Genomic DNA, 24,124 nt, shown 5'->3' with positions numbered 1-24,124 from the left:
TGTGCTGTGCGATGTCAGTGCACGTAAAAGATCCGCAGGTGGTGGAAATTATTCCGGAGCCCTCCACTACGGCACCTCTTTCTTCCTTTCTTCTTTCACTCCCTCCTTTATTCCTTCCCTTTCGGCGCGATTCTGGTGTCCGACGATATATGAGACAGATACTGTGCCATTTCCTTTCCCCAAAAACGTAATAATTATTATTATTACGTTTGGCCTCCATCGAAACGCGGCCGCCGCAGTAGGGTTCAAACCCGGGTACTCCGGCTCAGTAGACGAGCGCCTTAACCCCTGAGCCACCGCGGCGCGTCCTAACGCTCTTCCTGCTGCCGCGGTTTCGGTTTCAGCCGTGTGAGGCCCCAAAATTGTTTGCGCTTCAGCGGCGACGAAAATGAGATTTTAAAGTTACAAAATATGATATGGATATTACTTACGGCGGGCAACAAGCCTGTCCATAAATTAGAAGCCTATCAGTAATCGTTAGTTTAGTTTAGTGTGGGGTTTAACGTCCAAAAGCAACTCAGGCTATGAGAGACGCCGTAGTGAAGGGCTCCGGAAATTTCGACCACCTGGGGGTTCCTAACGTGCGCTGACATCGCACAGTACACGGGACTGTAGAATTTCGCCTCCATCGAAATTCGACCGCCGCGGCCGGGATCGATCGAACCCGCGTCTTTCGGGCCAGCAGCCGTGCCATAACCACTCAGCCACCGCGGCGGCCCTTCAGTAATCGTTAAGAAGTAAATTGTTCGCTATTAGTCATTCAGCCTGCTAGATGCAGGTAAATCGCTAACACGTCAGTTCGACGCACTCGGCAGAACCGTCAGATAGTTGCCAAGACCGCAACCTGTCTTTCATAATTACGCCGGCTGCGCAAGGCTAAAAAGCGTCACTCTATATCTCATGCTTTGAACATTTACTTCCTCGGAGCTTCCATTTTGTACTTTAAGATTTGCGCGAGAAAGTACAAAATGGACTTCGCCATGACCTGGCCGAACTTCCAGGGGTATACATCCTTGTTCCGAAAATGCTGCGAGCTCGCAGCCTAAAATTAATCTAGATCGGCGGAGTATTGTGGTTCGCAAAGGCGCCCGTGTGCTGCGCGATGTCAATAGTCGAAATTATTCAAAAGCGCCATTATGCAGCACCTCTTGCTCTCTTTCTTCTTTCACTCCCATCCTCATGTTCATCTTCCTCCAATCCCTTTCGGTGCGGTCCGCTGAGAAGTGAGACAGTTATTGCACCATTTCCCCTGCTAAAAAATAAATAAAAGAACACAAATGATGAACGCTACAACCTACGACCAGTGTTACGCGGGTTACGAGTTGTGCCATTGAAACTGTTCAATAAAGAACTCCGAGGACAAATGTCTACTAGCGCGATCTCGTGGCAACCAGTTATATATCTACGCCCATGCAAGCTTACGCTCGCTTGCTTTCTCGTCTGATCACGTCTGCTGCGTGAACGTCCTCTGCTGTCCCTCATCAGAATGGCTGCAGTCGTGGGAGGTTTGGAAATGCAAGTTTCCTGCGACTACAGTCTGGATCATTGATCAGTAAGGTAAACTGTGTCGGAATTGAGTTTTCCACTGCAGATTTTGTATAGCCATCAATAACATCACAGAACGTATTGCTTATATTGTCAATGTGCAACGCTAATACAATCGCACGTTGTTTAACCCTGATACCGGCTGCTCTTCCTGGCTACCGGTGCGACCAAACTTCTTGTGCAGGAAAACAGTAAAGAAAAAAATTAGTATGCACCTTAAGCGCAAAGGTTGCAGCCCAGTATTATTACTTAGCAGCTAAAGTTTTTGGGCTTCCTGTGTATTGTTGCGATCAGGCGGACACTGGAATAGCTCGCGTAGTGTTCTTTTCTCTAGTTAATGTGCCCTCCTAAGCTGAGGGTGAGGTTCATACGTTAATACACGCGTGCATGCTGCTAAGAAGCACGTAGATATATAATTTCATTTCTTGCGCTTACATTTCAGACCCATGCATCGACCTACACGCCATTGAGCAGGGGCAAGAAAGTCGTGAGTGGAAGCTAGTTTGACCTTGCCTCTCCGAATTTTGTATGAATCGAATGTCCAATATTGAATTTAGCGCCTGTTGCTTGCGCTCCTACACCTGTTCATCGTAGGACGACCCCATATAAAATTGGTTATTGAATGTGTTGTCGCGGACATCGATTCGGGTCGTGAACACGTTGATTTCTTGAGTGAATAACAGAAATTGTTGTATCTGTTTTTCGGTCTGTCACAAAAATCTCGTTTGTTTTCACAATTTGGGTGTGTGTGGCACACAGCCGTTTTTCGTTATTATGACCTTTTGTAAACATGATTGGCTTTAGGATTAAGTACCAAAGTTAATAGGCCCTAAAAAACGTTCGTTCGCTGACGATTCGCTGAAAAGAAAATAATTGCATGATTTTGTTTACGCTTCGAGGGCACAAAGCGAGGAGAATTCTGAAAATGGTGCAGTGCTCAGCTGAATTTCTCATTCATTATTTCACCGCTCAAGGAATTCACCTTCGACTCATGAACTTGTTGGACATGGTGTTGTGAGCAATGTCTTCTGTTCTTACTGTGTGTTCATTTTATATCGTGAAGAGGTCTTGCTTCTTTCGTTGAACATGCCCTCAATTTTTTTTTTGACTGCAGTGTGTGTGTTTTGTGCTAACTTAGTAACTCATGATTGCCATTCCTCTCAGGGCTAAGCCACTTGTTTTACAGTGACCACATTTGAGTTCTCTTGTGTTTGGTCTAAAGGCAGTAGGTTCTGCCTCCATTCCAGAGAGTGGACAAGCTGTTGAAGCAGTTAAGCTCCAACAGGTTGTCTGTTCCATGGTCTACACACTGTTATGGTTTATCAGCTTAATGCCTTTCAGTGCTGGTTTTGTGCCTTATATACTTAGCTGCTTGGCTGTCGCGTGTCGTTAATTGTTTTGACTGTGACCTTATGTGGGTGATTTCAGTTTTTCAGTACTGTCGGTGTGGTTGGAGCTGGCGTAGCAGGTGTCATTTATGCCCTCAATGAATCGGTGAAAGCATCTGACCTTGTGCTACATCCACCCAAGTTGCCATGGCCCCACAAAGAGACGTTAATCAGCTCCCTGGACCACGCCAGGTTGGTGGCCGCCTTGAAAAGTTTTTCTTTTTACAGGAGCTCTAGCTGTTGCATGTTGCGCCACATATCTGCTGTGCGTGAGACCGTTTGACCACATCGAGAGCTGCCAGCAATGTTTCTCTGCCTGACCAAGGCGTCGACCCTCTGTATGTTTCTGAAGTGAACATAGCACTGTGTACCTACTTAAAGCTTTTCTTTCAGGTATTTCAAGTTGTCAAACATACAATGAAAACTGGAAACAGGAAGCTGCTTCATTCCTGCTCCCCCTCCCCCTTTCAGCTTCTATTGTAGTGTACATATGGGATGGTTTAATGTGTGTTGTTTCTGATCGCTTTGCAGTCCTTATATATCTGAAGTGCCAGTGAAATGTTAATGTCCAAAGTTTCATATGTCTGTTCATATTGTGCAACCTTATTCATCCTTTGATGGTAGCATATGTAAGTTTTCAAGAATAAGTGACTAAATAACCATCAGTGGTGTACCTGATCTGGTTTTGATACTCCAACCATAGTAAAACTCTAGATGGCCTAATTAATTATTAATCTCAAAACTTAGGGCTATGTCTATGTTTGAATATTTTGAGGACACAGTAGCATCAAGAATAATATTTAGTTTCATAAATATAATATATAACTGATCATTTGCTTCATAGGGATGCATGAAAAGTCACTTTGTATGAAAATATCTACTTTGTTAGATTTCCTTTCAACATGTCATATAGGTCTGTGCAAGATAGTTTGGTTCTAGAGTAAGCGGATAGCTCCTGTGAAATGAGTTATGGAAATTAAGGGCATTTTCTGCATCATGCAACAACAGCTTTGATTCTTTCTTAAGCCTGCATTTCTTTAGTATAGCGGGCTACTAAACTTGATCTGCAGTTTATGCCTTGGCGTGTATTGTGCAGCTGTAAATTAAACTATAAGCTTCTTGTAGGTGCATTAGTTTCAAGACTACAGATGCCCTCTTTTTTTTCTCTACAGCATTCGCAGGGGCTACGAAGTGTACAAGCAGGTCTGTGCAGCGTGCCACAGCTTGCGTTTCATCGCATACCGCAACTTAGTTGGGGGTGTCGCATACCGAAGCTGAAGCCAAGGCTGAAGCTGAATCGGTGAGTGCTCTGTTTTGTGCTGTCTATTTCTGATCTGCGTTGTGGCCTTTTCAACTTTCAAGACATCCAAATGCCGTAGCCATTAATATATACATAATGAACAGCTCCTAACTTCTAGTTATGCTTTCCCCTCAAACTATGGTTATGTTACGGTTAATTTATCTGGACACTTTCAGAAATCTAAGACTAACATCATATAACTATCTCATCATTGAGCAGGCTAGCTTTAAAAAATACTTGAGTGAATATAATATACTGCATTTACTAACTCGCATAATGAACACACTTTTTTTCCTATAAAGTCTATGAAAACTTTGGGGGGGAGGGGTGTGTGTTGGGCGTAATACTCAGAAAAAATCTGAAGTGCAAAAGAGGACAAAAACAGGCTGGTGAAATAAATACTTCATACAGTATGGCTTGCCTTGAAATTATTTCTTAACCCTGCATGTGTAACGCGAGTAGCAGCCCATAACTCTGTCCAAAGAGAGCATTAATAAACTTCATTTTAGTACAACTCGCAGGAAAAGAGTGAGCCCAGCCACGACAAGTTGTTAAATCCTTATTATGATAGCTCGAACAGAGAAACCCTTTGTGGCTAGGCGTGGTTTATATTGCTTATTGGATTTCTCATGGAACATTCTTTTTGGCAGTTTGTCTTGTAGGGGAATTAGTGGGCTTGGCACATGAGAAGGTGGTCTTTATATTATTGCATAGTTTTTTTGGCATTCAAATAAGGGTCCCTGCTGGCATTCACTGTTGTTATCAGCTGACTGTGGGCTGAAAAATAAGGGTGCATTCATTACGTGGGGGAAGAAATAAATTGTAGTTTTCGACAGCAAAAGTAAGGGATGCATTCATTATGCAAGTAAATACGATACTTCTGCTTAAATGCAAATGATAACTTAACAAAAAAATCGGACGTACCTTTCACTTCGCCCATTGCAATAGCTTAGTGGCTTTGGTCTGTTCATTCTAAGGATATGGGATCAAACCTGGCTGCAGCAGCTGCATTTCGGTGGAGGTGAAATGCAAAAAGTGCCCTTGTGCTTTGTGATGCCAGAGCACGTTAAAGAACTCCAGGTGCTCTAAATTAATCTGGAGCCCTCCCTTACAGTATTCCCATAACCCACCTGTCGCTTTGGGAAAAGCACTACATGTATTGCTGTACTATACCAGTGCACCGCACTGCATACTTGTTTTGAAATGTGGCCATTGGAGTGGAACTGGAAGTGTGCACAGGTGCTCTTCAAAATTCACCTTTATTTGCTAGCATGCGGCGTAGAAAATTGACGCTTTCTATTTTAGTTTCGGAAGTCTGATAATCAGGAAATCTGATAATCGAGGAAGTTTGATATTCGAGGAAAGTGCTTTTTCGTTATCATAGTAGCCTATGCCAAGTGTGAACTGGCAGTATGCAAAATTTCTGACTTTTCGAGGCACCTTCTGTGGTGGTTTAGCAGTACTAAGATTTTGAGAGCACAATAAAGAGCTCTGGGTGGTTGACATTTGGAGCTCTTCACTGTGGTGTGCCTCATAGCCCACAGCGTTGCTCTAATGCATAAGAATCCCTTAATCAGCTTGTGGAAGGAAATGGCAACTGGTACGCCTGTGGCTCTGCTGCAGTATTTTCAGGACTACTGAAGGGAGTTCCAGGCAACAATTTTCCGCATGCCTTCAAATTTTGTGGCTCTGGACTGCCTGCAGTTTGAGTTGCTTCTTGTTATTTTTTGCTTGGGAATTTAGTTTTTATTTTGGGTTCAATAATTGCAGTCTCTCTTATGATATATGTATGGCTGTAGTGGTTGATATCAAAGTTTTTGTTTGTTTTAGCTTCCATGTGTTATAAATTAACTGAGTTATTCAGTTCATGACTTGTATGGTTAAAGACTAATAACAGCTGCTGCTACACAGCAAAACCAAACCACTGGGATGCATTTGGAGTGCAAAAACTGCTGCTTGATACCATATAGGTAAACTTGCATTGTCATAGCGCATAGTTGAACACTTTTCTTAAGTGTTCCTTCTTTTTTTTGACCTCTTTGATTGTGTTTAGGCTGGTGCTTTCAGGTATATAGCTTTATTGTTATTGCTGCTGTTTGTAAAAGTGAATGAACCGCCCTCGCCCTTCCTCTCCGAGCTTGAATAGTTATTTCATGTAACAGTGAGAATGTGTACCCGTCAACACATCAGCCAAGTTGCTTGGGCTCACGCAGTGCATAGGACTTGCCTAATGCAAAATTAAGGTTTCCTTCTTTTCTTACAGCTTCTCTGTGACATAGTACTGCAGATGGCACGCATTTGGCAGGTCACAACCACAGTTGCTTGTGCTGCCACCAGCTCCCGACCTTCAGAGTAGTACACCGTGCGGCCGTGGCCTTGGCAAGCGGAATAATGCTCCCAAAGGTGCAAGTTGAGGGAAAATAGATTGCAGAATTTGAGTTCAGGGAATCTGCAGAAGCTAATTTTATGAACAGAGTAATCCTCATACGATACCAGATATAACGCTATATCGCTTATAAGGATCAAATTCTTAAAATGATTAATTCTCCCATTGCCGCTATGTGAAAATAAACCGTATACAATGATAAAATTATCGGCAAAAGTATGGCTGGGAAGGTGTTCACCACCAAAATTTGTCTGATAGAATACTTAAAAGCGAATGACCTGAAAAAATCCGCAAACGGACCTGCATGATCGGTGAGGAGGGGCGCAAGGGCTTCTCCACAAACGTAGTTTCCGTGTTTCTGCTGCCTGTTTGTACATTTGTGAACTGGGCAAAAATGGCGACTAAGCACAAGACTATCTCTGATCTCCCCCACCCTTTCACACACACTTTTGTCGTGGAGAATTTATTATTATTTTTTTTAAGTGCTGCTTTCCTTAGGGAGTTCCTCCGTTTCTGGGGCTGGGCTGTCCCCAGCTCCGGTGGGGTGGCTTGCTTGGCGAACTTAGCAGGGCATCAAGGCGTTATGCGCCCTTGACAGGGGCACTAGTGGTGGCGGCTACATACATGGGTAATACCTACATGCATGGAGAAATACGTCAGTGTGTTCTTTTCACTTTCTTTTTGCCGGTCCAGGTATAAGAATGATGGTTATAATGATCGGATTTTCCTGTTTTCTCAATATTGTTATAGGTGGTTTGCATATAGTATGTCAACTCCTGCAGTGGGTGTGGTGGGTCAGTAATGCTTATGAGGCACCCTGCAGTCTTCGAAGTGTTTGTGATTATTGACAAGGGAATTATTCATGGCCCTTTTAATCAAGGCTTTGAGTTAATGCAAGGAAGTACAGTTTGAGTTCTGTGCACAAATTTTGCCCTGGAGACAATTGGATGGAGTAGATGGGAGTGGCATGTCCTGTGCATTTTTGTGGTTCAGTTCATGTTAATATGTATTTCTTCCAGTATTTCACTACAGTGTATACATGTAGTGTACGGTGTGCAATAAAAATCACTTTCAATGTGTTTCCTCTTTTACTGTGGGACTAAGTGACAAAAAAAAGGGGGGAAAAAAAACAAGCATGTGAAGAAGGAATGGTTAGGACAAGTGCTTGTTCTGTTCATTATTCATTTTTTTGCATGTGTGGCGTTTTCTTTGCTAGTTTCTCGCCCTGTAGTCATGTGCCAACTGGTCCAGCTCATGACTTTTCAGCAATACTTTCTTGCTTTGTGTGAGCATCATTGTTGCCGTGGCTAAAGCTTGCCTGGTAACCGCTCTGTTTTATAGGTGCAAATTACGGATGGTCCTGACGATCAAGGTAACATGTACCAGCGGCCTGGGAAGTTGTCAGACTACTTTCCATCTCCGTACCCAAATGATGAGGCTGCTCGTGCTGCCAACAACGGAGCCCTTCCACCAGACCTGAGTTTCATCACGAACGCTCGGCATGGTGGCGAGGTAAAAACGTGTGCTCAGTTTCTGTGTAATTTACATATTCATCCTTCTCTTTACTGTTCCCACCTTTATTTCATATTTTTATTCCTCCAGTACAGAGTAGCCAACTATAATCCTCCTGTTTATATCTCCCCTTTCTGTTTACATGTGATGTGCTAGTTCACTTTATAAATCATTCTTTTCCGATTTGCAAAGTGGGGAGAAAAGCCTTCTCAGTAAAGATTCTTAGCAAAGGCTCGTATTGAAACTGGAGGGCTTGCTGAGGTTTAGTTCTCTGAAAAGGGAGGCGACTACTAATACCCCTGTCACACAGGCACTGCTGAACTCTTTTCAACTCCCTTCAGCCAAGGTTGTCTTGATCTTCAGGGAGATGCATGTTGTGTTGTCACATGGCAGTCTTTATAAAGGAAGGAAGTTTACAGAAGTTCCTGGCGGGAGGAAAGGAAGTCTGTGATTTCCCCTCAAGGTTGAAGGGAATACTCTCGTTTCTAATGTGCTTTATTTTCAAATAAGTAAATCGAGTTTTTTCATATACAATTTTATTTGTTTTTATCGCATAAAGTAATTATTCCAGCTTTGTTTTAACCCTAACAACTGCACCGTAGTTTCGAAGTAGGCACTTGACGGCTTGCCTTGGCTATGCCGTTTTTGTTTTGGTCTATCACCTATCACACGCATGCCTGCACCTCGCATGTTTAGCCGTGAAGCATTCCTCCAAACCGCGTAGTGCTGTGAATTGACGCATTCACGCAACTTTCACAGCCTCCGCTAGCAAAGCGTCAGAGCGGAGAATTTGCAGAATTGCAATTCATTGCACAGGCATTCCACAAAGCCGCAAGTGATGTCCAGCAGAGCAGATGAAAGTGCTGTGCTGAGAACATGTTTGTTGTTTGTTGCATTTTTTAATGCAATAACTGCATTTTGTGAGGGGGAAAAAATGTATAAAGATTTCACTTGGTTTGAATGTTATTCTTTCGTGCATTTGTACTGAATGAATAGCACGTAATGGGCCCTTGACAGATCCTCTGAGGAGCTCGTTACAGGCCATGCGACATGGTGACAACTCCTCTGAGGCAAAGCTCTCTTGCAGTCCTTTAGGTCAAGGGAGCTCGGAGTATAATACCCCTGTCACATGGGCATGGCTGAACTTCTTTCAACTCCCTTCAACCAAGGTTGGCTTCATATTGTGCGCTGTGCCACATGAAAGTCCTTACGGGAAGGTAGTTTAAAGAAGTTCCTAGCAAAAGGAGATCGATCATGTCCCTCAAAGGGTGAAGAGAGTACTCTGGTTTCCAATGTGCTTTACTTCTGAGTAAGCAAACAACCTTTTTCTTCAATAACTTCATCTTTGCTAGAATTTTATTAGCTTCTATCACATAAAACAAGCATTTCAGCTGTGTTATGTCTAATTATAACACCTGCACTATGGTGTCAAACTTGGCACTCGACGGCTTGCCTTGACTTCTAATGCTATGTCTAGGTAATCGCAGTTTGTGAAAAAAAAATGCATCAAAAATATTTCATTTGTTTTGAATGTTATTCTTTTCTATGTTTGTACTAAATGAACAATGCCTAATGGGCCCCTGGTGGCTCCTCTGAGAAGCTTGTTGCAGGCTCTGCGACGTGGTGATAACTCATGTGAGGCAATGAGGCGAAGCTCCGTAGCACTCTTTTAGGTCAAGAAAGTTCAAGGGAGCTCAGATTTGGCTGTGTGACAGGAGTATTAAAGGGAATCACAAGCTGCTCTTAGGACGGTACCGTTGCAGAGACTCACCAATCTTGAACTTTGAATTCGTTGCCATGAAATATGTGGACTGAATTGCAGCGTGCAAGCTTAGTCTGGGTAGTGTAGTCAGTGGTCTGTCTGCCGAGCTTATGTGGGGATGTATTTCTGGTGTCATTTTGCGAGCTAGAGCCGCCGCGGTGGCTCAGTGGTTGTGGTGCCTGGCTGCTCACCCGAAATACACAGGTTCGATCCTGGCCACGGCGGTCGCATTTTAATCGAGGCGAAATGCTAGAGGCCCGTGCAATGTGCGATGTCAGTCTTCCGGAGCCCTCCACTATGGAATCCCTCATGGCCCGAGTTGCTTTGGGACGTTGAACCCCATAAACCAAATCAAACCTTTTTGCGAGCTAGATATTTCTTGTCTTGCACCTGGTTGCACCTTGGTGCAACATGGTGCAACATAGTTTGGTTATTTTGGATAGCTGTGGCCTTCAGTGGCATGTACAGGGTCGTCCACTTTTATTTAGAATGTCGCTCCGCGTTGCCGGTGCTCCGCGAGGCGGCCCTGGCGGGCGCCGTAGAAACTATTGCGCAGGAGCAGTGAGAGTTCCAGGCAGAACTTCGCGCGTCGTCTGCTACAATGCGCTCTGTGTTGCGGTCAGGTGGGCTTCAATTTTGCACTGCGTCCGCATAACACCGATCAGAGAAACGTTTCTGACTAAACAAAGGACTCCTAAGAAGCCTATCAGTTTCTTTTATCGTGTTGAAGAAACAGTACCAATGTCTTCTGCTTGCCTGGTTAAGTTGAAACCTACAAATAAGGACACTGGACAGAAAATGCACGCCACGTAGTAGTCAAAAGCTTTGCTAGTGTTGCTGCAACGGTATAAAGGCGGCTGAAAGGCTTTTCGGCAGTCTTTTTTGTTTAGTCTAAAACGCTTCTGCGGTCGGCGTTATGCGGACGAAGTGCAAAATTGAAGCCCACTTCACCGCAATACAGAGCGCATTGTAGCAGACGACGCGCAAACCCCCGCCTACGGCTCTCGCTGCTCCTGCGCAATAGTCTCTACGGCGCCCTCCAGAGGCGTCCCGTGGAGCACCGGCAGCATAGAGCGACATTCCATGCAGGCAGTTCATGCACGAGGATAACGATGGGCGCATAATTGTATTATATTATTAAAGCTAAAGTAGTATGTTTGTACACTGTTCATCGTTTCACTGTCTGTGAAAATACTTCACGTCTCAGATCAAATGGCAAAGTTCAGGAAACTGTTTAGCTTAGTGATCATCTTTCTTTTGTACAGCATAGTGGAAGAGATTAGTCTTATATGCAGCAAAACCCCGATAATTCAAACTCTCTTGATTTGAAGAACCAGATAATTCGAAGAACTTATGAACTTTATTATCCCATATTATCTAATGTAAATGCTAAATTGAAGTGGCGGCCTGCACTAGCCAGCTAATTCGAAGATCTGGGCTGCTATGAGGGAATGCCTGATCGCGATTTCACCGCAAACCAGTGAAGCAATGGCCTCTTGGCACCGCAGAGTGGTGCTGAAGCTTGATATGCAAAGCGGCATAGCGGCATAGCCCTAGTACTTCCAGCACAAAAACCAGCCTGCAGTACGGCTTGCAGACTGCTGAAGCATGTGCATGCAGAGAAGATGTGCTTCACTGCAACGCAGCTGTGGATATTGGTTTCTAATGGGCCTGTCACACTAGGCCAACAGTCGGCCGACTTGGTCTGCCAAAACCACGCCGTCGTGATGTCTGGCTCTATGTCACACTGCGCCGACTAAAACAGTCGGCCGACTGTTGGCGTCGGCGCCAGGTCTCCCACAAGACGGCAGTTGGCCGATGGAACAATTGTGATTATGAACCTAGGTTGAGGGCAGCCCAGCACTGAGCGGCACTTATTGCTGGGTCAGAAAAGCATGGCTCGAAAAATAAATCCAGTCGCTCGCGGGTAAACAGGACAGGAGTGATTATATTAAGCTAAAATAATAAAAAGAAAAAAATTCTCGACCACAGGGATTTGAACTAGGAACCTGTGGAATGCGAAGCTACTGCTATACCCACGACGCCATGGAGAACAGAGCAAATCGCTGCCTTCAGAGGTGCTGATAAGCACTCCGCAGTGTGACACTCGCGACAGAAGTAAGGCAGGTGACCCATGTGCGAAAACTCGGTCGGCGCGCTGCACCGGTCGCTGCTTGTGAATTGCAGCCCCACTGCAAGCAGGGACACACGGAGCAGCAAACATCGCTGCGCCGCGCGACTCGAGCTCAAAGTGTACGCTTTTCCACCCGCAGCGGTCTGATTACTGCTTGGCGTTGAAGTTCGCACCAGAAAAGACAAAATAGCCATATCATCAGACAGACTGCCTGCTATACACGAGCAGCGACAAAGCATGCTTGCGCTTAATATCGCTTTGCTGTCAACAGCATAATCGCGCCATAAACTAAAATTATGGTCAATTTCCGCAACACCTTCGGCTGCGGAGCTAGCGGACCGCTGCGGGCGACAGGCGAGCCGGACCGCAACGGCGGGCCAGTGGCAGCTTGCGAGGCGATTCCGGCGAGAAATTTTGCTCGTATCAAAGTTGCTGCTGTTACCAGCAACTCAGTGTTGATCAACGATCCTCAAAAATGATACATTTGTCACATTTTTCTGTCTCAGCGTTTATTGCTTACGTCAAAAACAATCTTAAGCTGATTTTTATTACGGCGGCGGACGGGATCCAGGCTGGCCTGCCGGCGAGCATGCAGGCTCAGTTTACTTCACGTTTGCACCAAAAAAGACAAAACAGCCATGCTATCAGAAAGGCCGCCTGCTATATTCGAGCAACGACAGCATGCCTGCGCAACAGCCACGCTTTCGGCAACGCCGCCGCCTGCGGGAGCACCAGGGCGACGAACTGCGCTGCTTCCCAGCTGTCGTACTCGTCGCTAAGCCTAGCTGGTTTCGCTTCGATGCCGCAGCTCAGGGCGCTTTGGAACTAGCCAGCGCAGTAATAAAGGAACTTCTCTAGTCACCCCTTTACTACCAACCTGTCCCATAATAAAGTTATGCTCGATTTCCGCGACGGCTTCAGCAGCGGATCTAGCAGACGTCAGGCGAGCCGCACGAAGCAGCAGCAGTAGCAGCAGCAGCAGGCGGCTATAGGATGAAATTTGCTTGTATCTTAGTTATCACTTCAACCAGCACCTTGGCATTGGCCAACGATCCTCAGTAATGATACCTTTTTGGACATTCATCTATCCCAGAGCTTGTTATGAACGTAAACAAACAGTACTATAGCGGAATCGTGTTCGTGTCTGGTGAATGTTTTTGCTTGGCGACCGATCTCGCGACGACATGGTCGGCAGACTGGTTTTTTTTTCGCCGTCGTGGGCGTCAAAGCATGTCACACTACGAAGACATCTGGTCGTCGGACGCGTTGGTGTCGTTGTCGGCTTAGTGTGACAGCTTGGTCTGCCACAGAGAAGGTCTGCCGACCGGGTTGGCCGATCTTTGGTGTCTTTGTCGGTTCGGCGCCGGCGGCGTGTCGGGCTAGTGTGACAGGGCCTTAAGGAACTTGCTGTTGGTGCTTCGTCACAGCACGGCCGGACTGGAAGCAGCAGTGTGCACGCACTGCTGCCCGGCCATCGGTGCCCAGCCTGTGCAGTTTCTTTGAATGGTGTGCCGTGGTTAGGTTACTGGTGTCTCTGATTACATGAAGTCTTCAGAAAAAATACGATCCAAAATAGAGGTGGGTCAGGGGGACTTATTTGTGGGGTCTAAGGTAGTTTTGAACAATCAGCGGGTAGTACGCGCCCTTTACTGGTGCCCATTCCACTAAAGTCTTTTGCGGAAAAATTAGAATTGCGCGCCATTGGCCTGGCTCGTTAGTATGGTGGTCGCTCCGTTAGGGAAGCGGTACGCAGTGCGAGTACAAATTTTCAGTTATCTCCAGAGCGTGCGTTGCACCAATCCAAAATTACAGGACAGTTTGCAGCATGTTTTGCCGCTAGTCAGTCGGGCTGCACGCAAGTGTGAAAGGCAGGGTGGAGGGCCGCTTCTTTGCGTTTTAGCTCCATCGGCTTCAGACTGTCTGTGTGATCATATCGCTACGCTTTCGTTGCTTTGAGTTGCACTGTGATGCCGTCGTGTGGGAAACTACAAAAAAAGAGTGCAGCGACAGGACAAAGTAGGGGGATCTATGTGATGAATTACATTTGGAGTAAATTTTTTGGGGGGCAGCAAGGGCTTTGAGTTGGGGGTTCGACTTTTACGAGGCAACGGCGCAGTATGTACAATAAAGGCAGCACAAACCGGAACAAAAATTTTTGTATGTGTTCCATATTCTTGCAGTGTTTAGATAATTTAAAAATTTTTGCGGTCCCAATGACTTGGAATTAATGAGGTTTTACTGTACATGAAATCGATTTTGCATACCAAGCTGGGATAAATGTCATGATGCCTTTGGAATTTTTTAATTGAGCTGGCAACATTGGTAATTAGTGAGAGGATGTCTTGGAGGTCTTGCAAGAGCACAGATTTTAATGCAGGGCAAAATTATTGAAGGTATTGACAGTGACAGCCGAACTCAAATGTTGTGGCATCAAATTTTGTGTAAAGGAGTGCCTTGTCCATCTGTGTCCTCTTGCGATGTTGGTTTGTATTTAATGCAACTTAAAATCTTTGCAGTATTTGATTTGCCAGCAGGGTGGCTTTGGTATTCTTTGGTTAGTTGCCGAGATTGTGCATGCATTGTGCTAAAGTGCATCTGTTTTCCTTCTAGGATTACTTGTTTCATCTGCTGACTGGCTACTGTGATCCGCCAGCCGGTGTCAAGATGCAAGAGGGCCAGTACTACAACCCGTACTTCCCAGGAGGAGCAATAGGCATGGCACAGGCTCTGTACAATGAGGCGATAGAGTACTCTGATGGCACGCCAGCAACAGCATCACAGATGGCCAAGGACGTGTCCACCTTCCTCAAATACTGCACTGAACCAGAGTTTGACGAGCGGAAGCGCATGTTCATCAAGGCGAGTGTTGCTTTTAGTTCAGTAGTGTGCAAATACAGTCAGAGTCATGGTAGAGTTACATGAGTACAGAGCTTCTGCAATGGATGGATGGATGGAAGATAGGAGCGTCCCCTTTGAAATGGAGTGGTGGCAGTTGCCACCATGCTCAGCTTTTTTTTGGTGTAAACAATGTGACATCAAAGGGATGTGGCTCGATGGGCAAAATTGCAGGCTTTCATCTCCCAATTAGAGGGGTCTCGGTAGGGCATCGCAGCCTTTTCTGACCTGATTAGAGCGACCCCAGAAGTCGCACGTTTTTCCCACCAGACCCTGTAGAAACGTGTGCCAGTGATGTAGGCTGGGAGAGGGCTAATGCAGATAGCTTTTAAGAATATGTGAGGGTAATTTTGCTTTACTGTTTCTTGTGTAAAAATTGTCTGTTGCGGTTGTATCCATGTGCTGTGCTGAGCACAAGCATCCTGTTTGCATAGGCATGTAGTATTGTCATAATGATGGTTTGCTGCTATTTCTCTCAGGAACAGAACTAAATTATGTAGAATGTAAAATCAAGTGTGCATTTGTCTGGTGAGGTACTGACCCTGTGCAGCAGCTGTGCATTGCAAAGAAATGCTGGGAACAGTGGGCGTTTCTCTCCATTACGGTTTTCTGCCTAGATACGCACTTTGCAGAGCACATTTCTTCACGACTGTTTTATCTGTTTTGACCATGTCCGTTTTGTTGCACTCCTAGGACCATAGTGCAGGTCAAGACATTCATTGTTTTTCAGGTTTTTGAATTTTAAATCTCTTGTATGAAATTTTCTTCTTATTCTTGATATGTCAAGGGACACTGCATGCAAAAATTCAAAACCATAATTCGTGCTTTGGGGAAAAAAATTCCAGAAATGTTTTGAACTGTAGTACAGCAGTACGAATGCAATGAATATTGAACCAGCGTTTTCACAAGATTTAAAGGAAAAATATATAGTCTTAGAAAACAATTTTCTGGAGATATACCGTATTTACTCGAATCTAGGCCGGCCACGATTCTAAGCCGAGACCCGAAAGTTGAAGGCCACAGAAAAAAAAAAACTTACCTCGATTGTAGGCCGGCCGAAAAAACAACACTGTTTATACCTCATTATCACAATTATTTTTATGACGCGACACGACTGTTCTTACGTCGCCGTGCACGTGAAAGTGCGTGGCGCGAAACGACTGCACCATGTGTCTGCGCATAGGCGACTTGGTGTAGAGAGAGGAACTCGAGTGAGACACAGCGGGAAGCATCGTGCCTGCATGCTCTGCCGAAGCGTGATTGATGGCCCCGAGAGGGACCGTTGAAAAAAAAAAGCTGCCAAAGGAGCTTTGAGAGAAGAGGAGGAGGAGAGGCGGCGTTGGGCGAGGAGACATATGCAACGCCAGCCCGGGATCAGCCCCCGCTCATTCGTCATCATCATCGCTGACTTCTTTATCGCTGGCCTCCTCGAACAGTGCACTATCTTCACTGCCATCAAGTGCATTAGAGATGCAGCACTTGCGGAATGAGCGTGCAACCAAGCTTTCTGGGATGTCATCCCAGGCTGCAGCTATCCAAGTGGCTACAACTCCCAGTGAGGCGCGCTTTATTCGGCCTGTTGGTGTAAGCTCGCGCCGCTCTTCACTAAGCCAGTCCACGTAGTACTTGCGCAGCCGATCCTTGAAAGGCTTATTGAGGCACACATCAAGAGGCTGCAGCTGGCCTGTCATGCCGCCGGGTATGATGGCGACGTCGGTACCGGCTTCGGAAAGCGCAGCTTTTACGCCGTCAGTGAGGTGTCCACGGTAAGAGTCCAGGACGAGGAGGGAACGTTTGGCCAGGAGGGCCCCTGGACGCCGCTGCCAAACCATTCTGATCCACTGCTCAACCATATCGCTCGCCATCCATCCATTTTCGTTGGCGCGGACGATCACATTTCTTGGAAACACTTCCCGAGCTGGTAGAGTCTTCCTCTTAAAAATTATATACGCCGGCAGCTTGTGGCCATCCGCCGTGCAGGCCAGCATTACAGTCATGCGCTGCTTTTCGTATCCGGCCGAGCGCACTTTCACTTCCTTGGCACCTTTTTCGTTCACGGTGCACGCCACTGGCATGTCAAACCATACCGGCGTCTGGTCAGCGTTTCCCATTTGTCCTACGGCGTAGCCGTGCTCCATCCTCTTCCTTATTACGAATCGCTGAAATGAGATCAGCTTCTCTTCGAAGTCGCCCGGCAGCTTTTGACAAATGGACGTGCGACGTCGGAGGCTGAAGCCAAAGCGCTTCATGAACTTCTGCAACCAGCCCCGGCTGGCTTTGAACAGTTCCCGGGGGACGCCTCGCTCTCTCGCCAGCTCTCTTGCTTTGGCTTGCAGCACTTCCGTGGTCACTGGAAGTGCCGCTGACCTCTGCGTCTCCACAAACTCGGCCAGAGCTACCTCCACTTCTGGATGGCGGCCTTTCTTGGGGCCCGTGAAAGCCGTTCTCGTTGCCGCGCAAGCAAAAATTTCGTTACGCTGCCCCCTCCAACGGCGAACATTCTTCTCATCCACGCCGAAGTCCCGCCCGGCTTGAAGATTTGACGACTGCTCTGCAGCGACTATAACTTTCCGCTTGAAGGCGGCACTATAATGGCACCGCCTGTTTGGTGCCATGGTGTTGGTGATAAAAACTACGCACGAAAACTTCACTGCTGCGAATGTGCTCACGCCACCGCACGAGAACAGAACAAGGCCAAAATGGCAGCCAGTGCTCATGTGTGCTTTGATCAGTATCGGCTACGGATAGCAACGGCTACGGATAGCAACGGCTACAGTGCTGTCTTTCGTTGGCGTTTTGTGGGGGCGCCACCTGCGTGCTACATTTATTCGTATTTTACGAATACGAAACCTCGAAACGAAATCTTCGAATCTAAGCCGACATAATAGTTCTACATCTCGTTTTTTTTTAAAAAACTATCGGCCTAGATTCGAATAAATACGGTAACAGTGAAATTGGTAGAGCGTGGTCGTAAAAATATGTAAATACATCAAGGAATAAACTTCTGGCTGAAAGCCGCCACCCCCCCTTAAAGGTTCAGCAAAGGCTTTCGCAGTGGTGGGGAAGCAGTGTTGTACCTGAAGGGTGGCAGCAATGTAAGCACAGTGCAAAAGTGCAGCACAATACGTCCGGTCAGTTCCTGCACTGTGATGAGTGAGGCAGATGCAGCTGCTAAATGTGCAGCGAGAACAGCGCAGTCGCACTGCCTCGGGGGGAGATGTCCTGGAAATTTTTTTTGTAATTTTTTCAGTTTTGCTGGAGGCAACAACAAAACTCGCTTATAAACTTTTTTTTTTTTCACCGTTCTTTACATTTCCTCATACGAGGACTGCAGGGCTTGGTGGCTAGTGTGTCACACAGTTAAGCTTGGAAAGGCTTGTTCAGAAAATTGTATGAGCTTTTTATTTGAAGCAGTGAAAGTGCACCAGACACGCGCAGAACAATTTAATACAAATTTTTCAACATGCGAATTTCGCTTCCCTTGGTAGGCCATGCCTGCAAACCCCTAGATTGGACACTATGATTGCCCATCGCCCAGTCTAAAAGTGCTAATGTGGTTTAAAGAAAGTACCAATAAAATGAGACTGCCTACGTGTCGCAGATATCCACAACGGTTTTTTGCCGGTTGCAGCACTGTCCATGGTGGTGCTGCTGTCAGCATAGTGCTGTCTGCCTTTTCAAAATATTTTAAGAGGTAATGGAAAAGGAAGGCAAATAAAGTAAGAAACAGTGACTACAGTAAAAGCTCGTTAATTCGAACTGACGCCTGGGTCCCGGCACAGCCCTGTGTATGGGGGAATGGGGGGGTCAATGGGGGAAAACTCCCGATAATTAGAACAAGTCTGCATCCGCTACGGTTCATTCGAACTAGGAGCCACTGGCTCACACTGCTCCTCGTAGACAGAAGTCGACCCGAAGCGAGTAAAGCACGCTCCAAATTTACCGGAGATGTAGAACAATGGAAAAGAAGAAAAAGCCGAGTGCATGAGGCTCACGGAGCCCGCGTTCCAGTGCATGCCGGAGCACTCGCCCACGCCGCTGATGCTTCGGCACGAGCCGTTTCAGGTTTTCGTTGTGCCGCGGTCGCTGGGTCACGATTATGTGGTCTAAACAACGTAATATGGCGGTTCGGGCGATGTCGGCTTTTGTTGGTTCCGCGAGTGCGAGCTACGTGGACAGGGTTGCCACTGGTGGCTGCTTTTCACCAAATTGGCGAATTTGAGAGGCCCGTGGCAACTTAAAATTACATTTAACGACATGGTGAATTTCTGGCTGCTTTCGGCTAAGGTCGCTAGGTGTGGATTTTAAGCCCAATCTCTTCGGAACAAAACGGGCGACAACACTCTTACATTTAGGACAGGACACTGCAGTACATCAGTAGAAGGCGCTTATGACCTCATGGCGCGTTGACGCTGCTGATGTATGCCTCTTCTCAGCACTCGCCGCAGGAGCTATCAGGATCCTAACACTTCTGGTTTCAAATGCCGGCAGAGAGAGTGCTTTCCCAGGTCGCCTTAAACAAAACTGTACTCCGCAATAAGATGAAACTTTACCTTCTGGAGTCAATCCTGAGAATCAAGTTTGGCATTCGTCTTCAGCAGAAGACATCATCAACCTGTGCTGTTCCAGAGAAAGTGCTTCGCAGAATGACAGCGAACTATTCTGGGGCTTCCATTATCTATGAGTAGTTTCTCCCTCTCCCATGAAACTAGGAAATGTTTCACGGTCGTGTGGTAATATTTGCGGCCGGGAGGCTGATGCAGCGATGTATAATTAATATATTTTGCTAACATACTGTACCTTGTCTGAGCAAAACAAGTTCATGGGCTAGTTTGTAACTCTCATGATTCATAACGGCAGCGAAGGAGCACAAATACGAGAAGAAACATGCGAACACACGGACGAACGCTGCCTTGTTCATTTATTATATGCCTCAGATGATAAAGTATGTGACAATAAAATGTAAAGGAGCTCTTTGTATTATCACACTGATGCATAATTGCGGAGGGGCACATTGCTCGGTTCCTATCAAGATTGGTGTTGTGTTACCTTCAATAACAGAATTACGCCTTACAGCAGAAATGCACAAAATTCAAATGCTGGAAACTTGACTAACTGGCAACTAACGGTATTTTATAAACAAATCGGTTTAGGCTAGTTCGTGGGGTAAAACGTCCCAAAGCGACTGTGGCTATGAGGGGCGCCATAGTGGAGGGCTCCGGATACTTTAGACCACCCGCAGTTTTTCAACGTGCATTGACCATGCACAGTACACGGGAGCTTTGCGTTTCGTCTCCATCAAAGCGTGCCTGCATGTAAACAAATCGGCTGCAGACAATACTTTCGGTGGTGGTGTTAGAGGCGCCGCCTGGGTGGGTGCAGCACGTGGTAGCTCGATAAATATAATTGCAGGGACTTGAAGGGCGCTTCATTCTACGGACCCGTACAAAATTTGACAGTGTGGCAACTTTTCTGGCGAAATTTCAAATTATATGGCGACTTTTTGGCTGCCATCTGGCGACATTGACTCCAAACTCAGTGGCAACCCTGTACGTGGACAGCAGTATGGAGACGTTGGAGCCCTTGAGTGATGCCGATATAATTGAGGCTGCATGCTCCCAGCAGACATCACAGGGCTCACGTGCGGTGAGAACAGCAGACAGTGATGAGTCCGACGGTGGCGACGAGACTATGCCACCACCAAGTGCACATGAAATAGCCTCGGCGCTCGATGCTGCAGCACGCCACTTCTTTGTAAATGAGGACTCTGATGTTGCGCAGGAGCTTTGGGCAAGCTGCAGATGATGCTGATGGAGTCTCGGCAGAAGAAACGCAACCAAATGCACTTCGCCGATTACTCCTAATTTTGACACCTTCCCCGCAAATAACATGTTTTGGAGCATAAATAGCATCATATGTTCCAGCACTAAAGCTCGCTGCTCACGCGAATGCATTCCAGTACTTGTTTCTGGCATATAACTGGCCGATGAATTTATTTCATTTGCCACTAGGACTGGGTGAATTTAATTCTCAGAATATGCCCGCCACAAACGCGTAGTAGTGCCTAGCTCGCCATAACGAGTTTAGATGCGACTGCTACGGGTTTTGCCTGCGCGGTGGGGCGTTATAACCGCTTATTTTAGTGCCCATTTGATAATTCGAACTTCACTTAATTCGAATAATTTTCCGGTCTTCTTGAGTTCAAATTAACGAGCTTTTACTGTACTGTATGTATATACTCGTGTAAGGGCCACACCACCCCAACATGGAAGTCAGCGATTCATGCCATTTGTGATTTTCCTCGCTAGGCACATCCTGCAAGGACATGCGGGACAGAATAACTAGTTGGGATAACTTGGGGGTGACATGACTTCTGCTAATGAAGTGGCCTACCAGCCCGTTTTATTGCATGGCGTCCCCACCAGCCATCGCATCCACAGACCTTCAGTGTGCCATCTCAAAGAAGGGTCCGCCATACCAGCACTAATTCTCTTAAAATACAAGTCATCGCACAAACACAGAGCACATAATGCAAGGCCAACAGATGTTAGAAAAACTGTGCTTTTGCTAAGGGCTGCACCTCATCAAAATCTTGAAGAAAAAAAAAAAGATTAAGGCGCCTGGTGTTTCAACAAAAATACAGTGGACTCTCGTTAAACGGAACCTCAAGGGAACGGGGAAATATGTTCCGTTTATCAGGAGTTTCGTTTAGAGAGAGAAGGTTCAGGATTTTGCAATCCATTCCGCGCTGCTTGGTCCCGACGAGGCAGGTGTGCGCGCATTTCGCAGTCTCCGCGGAAGCGGATCTCAAATTGCAAAATCTAGATAATAAAGAGAATGGTACACTATGGGCACAAACTTTATTGCACAAAAGCAGTAAGCAGTGAACTTTTTTTTTTTTTCAAAGCACTACTGAAATTTTAAAAGAAGTGTCAATAGTCCACTTATTCCGTGGAAATCAGTGGGAACTGCAATTTATTGGCTCGTGAAAAAGGACTTTATGTTTGCTTGTTTCAGCTCTCGCAACTGTTTTCTTTGGTTGGCGCCACCCATACTAGACAGGCTGCTCACTTCTGCTGAATTTTGGGGAGCCGTCTTGCTCGTCAGTCCCCGCATACTGTCATGTCTGCAGCGGCAGCCTCCCCTGAAATGGCACGGCGCACTATGCCATTCCGATCTTTAAATCTCGTCAATCACCCTTTGCTGCACGAGAAACCTTCGATGCCGAGCTGCAGAACAAATTCTTCTGCTTGCGCGTGATGAGTGGCCCGCTAATCGGAATGTTTTCACTGCGGGCTCTCCGCAGCCAAACCACCAGGCACTTCTCCAGATCTTCGCTTTGGCCACCCACAGTCGTTTTCTTTGAGGGCCAAAGCGTGACGTCCCGAAAGCCTGCTGCAACTTATCCTTGTCCTGAAGTATCCTCGTGAGGCTGCTCTTGGGGACAGCGTAGTTCATCGCAAGCGCTGTTTTTGTGAAGCGACCACTCTCGAAGTCGTTGATTATCTCCACCTTCCTTTCTAACGTAAGGGCATTTTGAGGTCGCTTCTGCACTGCCATCGGATGCTGACTTCGCGACGAAATGTCGCAGACGACGCTCAACAGCGGATGTAAGGCTTAAGCCTAGCTGAACACAACTGCAAGCACACAGTGACAGAAAGCAAGCGATGCGGTTGCAGTGTGCGAGAGAAACGTCCAAAGACTGAAATCGGAAGGGGGGGCTGCGCATTCACGTCAAGTTGCGGTTTCGAGTCTATTTTCTGTTCAGTTTATATGGTGGTCGTAAAATTTTTGTTCTGATTAACGAGAGTTTTTTTACATTGCCTTAATACAAAACCAACCAACTGCGAGGCGCTTGTTCCATTTAAGCGTTGTTTTCTTTTAACCGACTTCCGTTTATCGACATTCTACTGTAACCTTCTATACTGTGCTAAATCCTATTCATAAAACGTAATGTGTCCACTCCAGCTGAACTGCTAGCAGTGTGAATATAGTGTGGCATGACTGTCAGCTTTGGCCTAACTTTCTCCAGTGACGAAGTGTGAATATAGTGTGGCATGACTGTCAGCTTTGGCCTGCAAAAACCTAACTGCCACCAAAGTGAAAGATCTACCAGAATATTCCAGTATTTTTATACTGCTCACCGGCAGTAGACTTGCGGGTTGCTTACATGTGCTGCACTTCTCTACTCTTCCAGGCTATGATGATTCTCGTTGCGCTTACTGCAGTAACTTGGTACTACAAGCGCTTCAAGTGGACTGTCATGAAGACGAGGAAGATAGTCTATCAGCCTAAAAAATATGAGTAGGTGCTGCACAGGATAATCGCTGCCTTCTTGTTTTTCCTTGGCAATTTGTGATGTAGATAAAAGGGAAACAGATGCAAGAGACTGACCTTCGGGCAGTAGCATATGCTTTCCTCTCAGTCAAAGGAATAAAATGCAGGCCTGTCTACACACCGCTGTCTTGTGCATATTTTTTGCATTCTCACTGCAATCCAGGAATGAAATGTGGTGTTCAGTATCCTCAGGGAGGCGTATTTAAACCCAAATAAAAGCTTGCTACCAAGAAATGTACCCTGCTTCAGTGAATGCGGTGGCAGACTTAATTGGGGAGGGGCCTCTCTCAGAAATCTGTTGAAAAACCACACCAGCTGCCCTTTTTCTGAAAATGAAGGTTAAAAAAAAAGCATGGTGCACATAACACTGCTCCCAACCGTACACTCTGGAGTTGAGCCTTTTACTCTTAAGCAGTGTTGTAGGCGTTAACGAAAAAAGGAACGCGTTACCGACCTAAAGGTAACGCGTTATCGTTACCATTACCGGAAAAAAGTACCGCACATTACTTTCCCGTTACTTCATGGCCATTAAATTTAATTAGTCTTTGCCTTAAGAACATATGACAATTTTGTAAAGCTCACATTTCACATAAAACTTCTAGCCCAAACAAGATTTTATGCAAAATCCTGATTTAACAAGAATACTTTGCACAAATGTGCAGGAGCTTAGCAATGTTATATAGTGGCCTAAAGTTGCCTGTAGAGTTGCATGTGATGCTTCTAACTCTGTGGCATATGGTGAAGCCATTTTCTGAATGTGACATTAAACACAATGACATTTCATCATCAATTCTAACTTCACAACAAAAACATTTTGAAAAATGTGCTGTTCCAAAATGCTCCGCATGCTTTCACTCTTTAGAGA

The 24,124-nt window shown here is 46.0% G+C and overlaps 1 protein-coding gene across 1 annotated transcript; it reads left to right on the top strand.

Moving 5' to 3' along the window:
• Positions 1-1,461: 1,461 nt before the first annotated feature.
• On the top strand, positions 1,462-23,377 carry LOC144112764 (cytochrome c1, heme protein, mitochondrial-like; the record flags this gene model as incomplete). The annotated part of the gene is given in 8 exon segments (XM_077645587.1): positions 1,462-1,557; positions 1,988-2,032; positions 2,974-3,125; positions 4,106-4,187; positions 4,189-4,233; positions 7,961-8,131; positions 14,638-14,886; positions 23,120-23,377. Coding segments are annotated over 8 exon segments (951 nt in total), but the record flags the coding sequence as incomplete, so codon positions are not given.
• Between the last annotated feature and the right edge of the window lie 747 nt (positions 23,378-24,124).

Source organism: Amblyomma americanum, chromosome 1 (assembly GCF_052857255.1).
Source record: "Amblyomma americanum isolate KBUSLIRL-KWMA chromosome 1, ASM5285725v1, whole genome shotgun sequence".
Classification (NCBI taxonomy): Eukaryota; Metazoa; Arthropoda; class Arachnida; order Ixodida; family Ixodidae; genus Amblyomma; species Amblyomma americanum.
The sequence above is the reverse complement of the archived record's forward strand: the minus strand, read 5'-3'. Positions and strand labels throughout refer to the sequence as shown.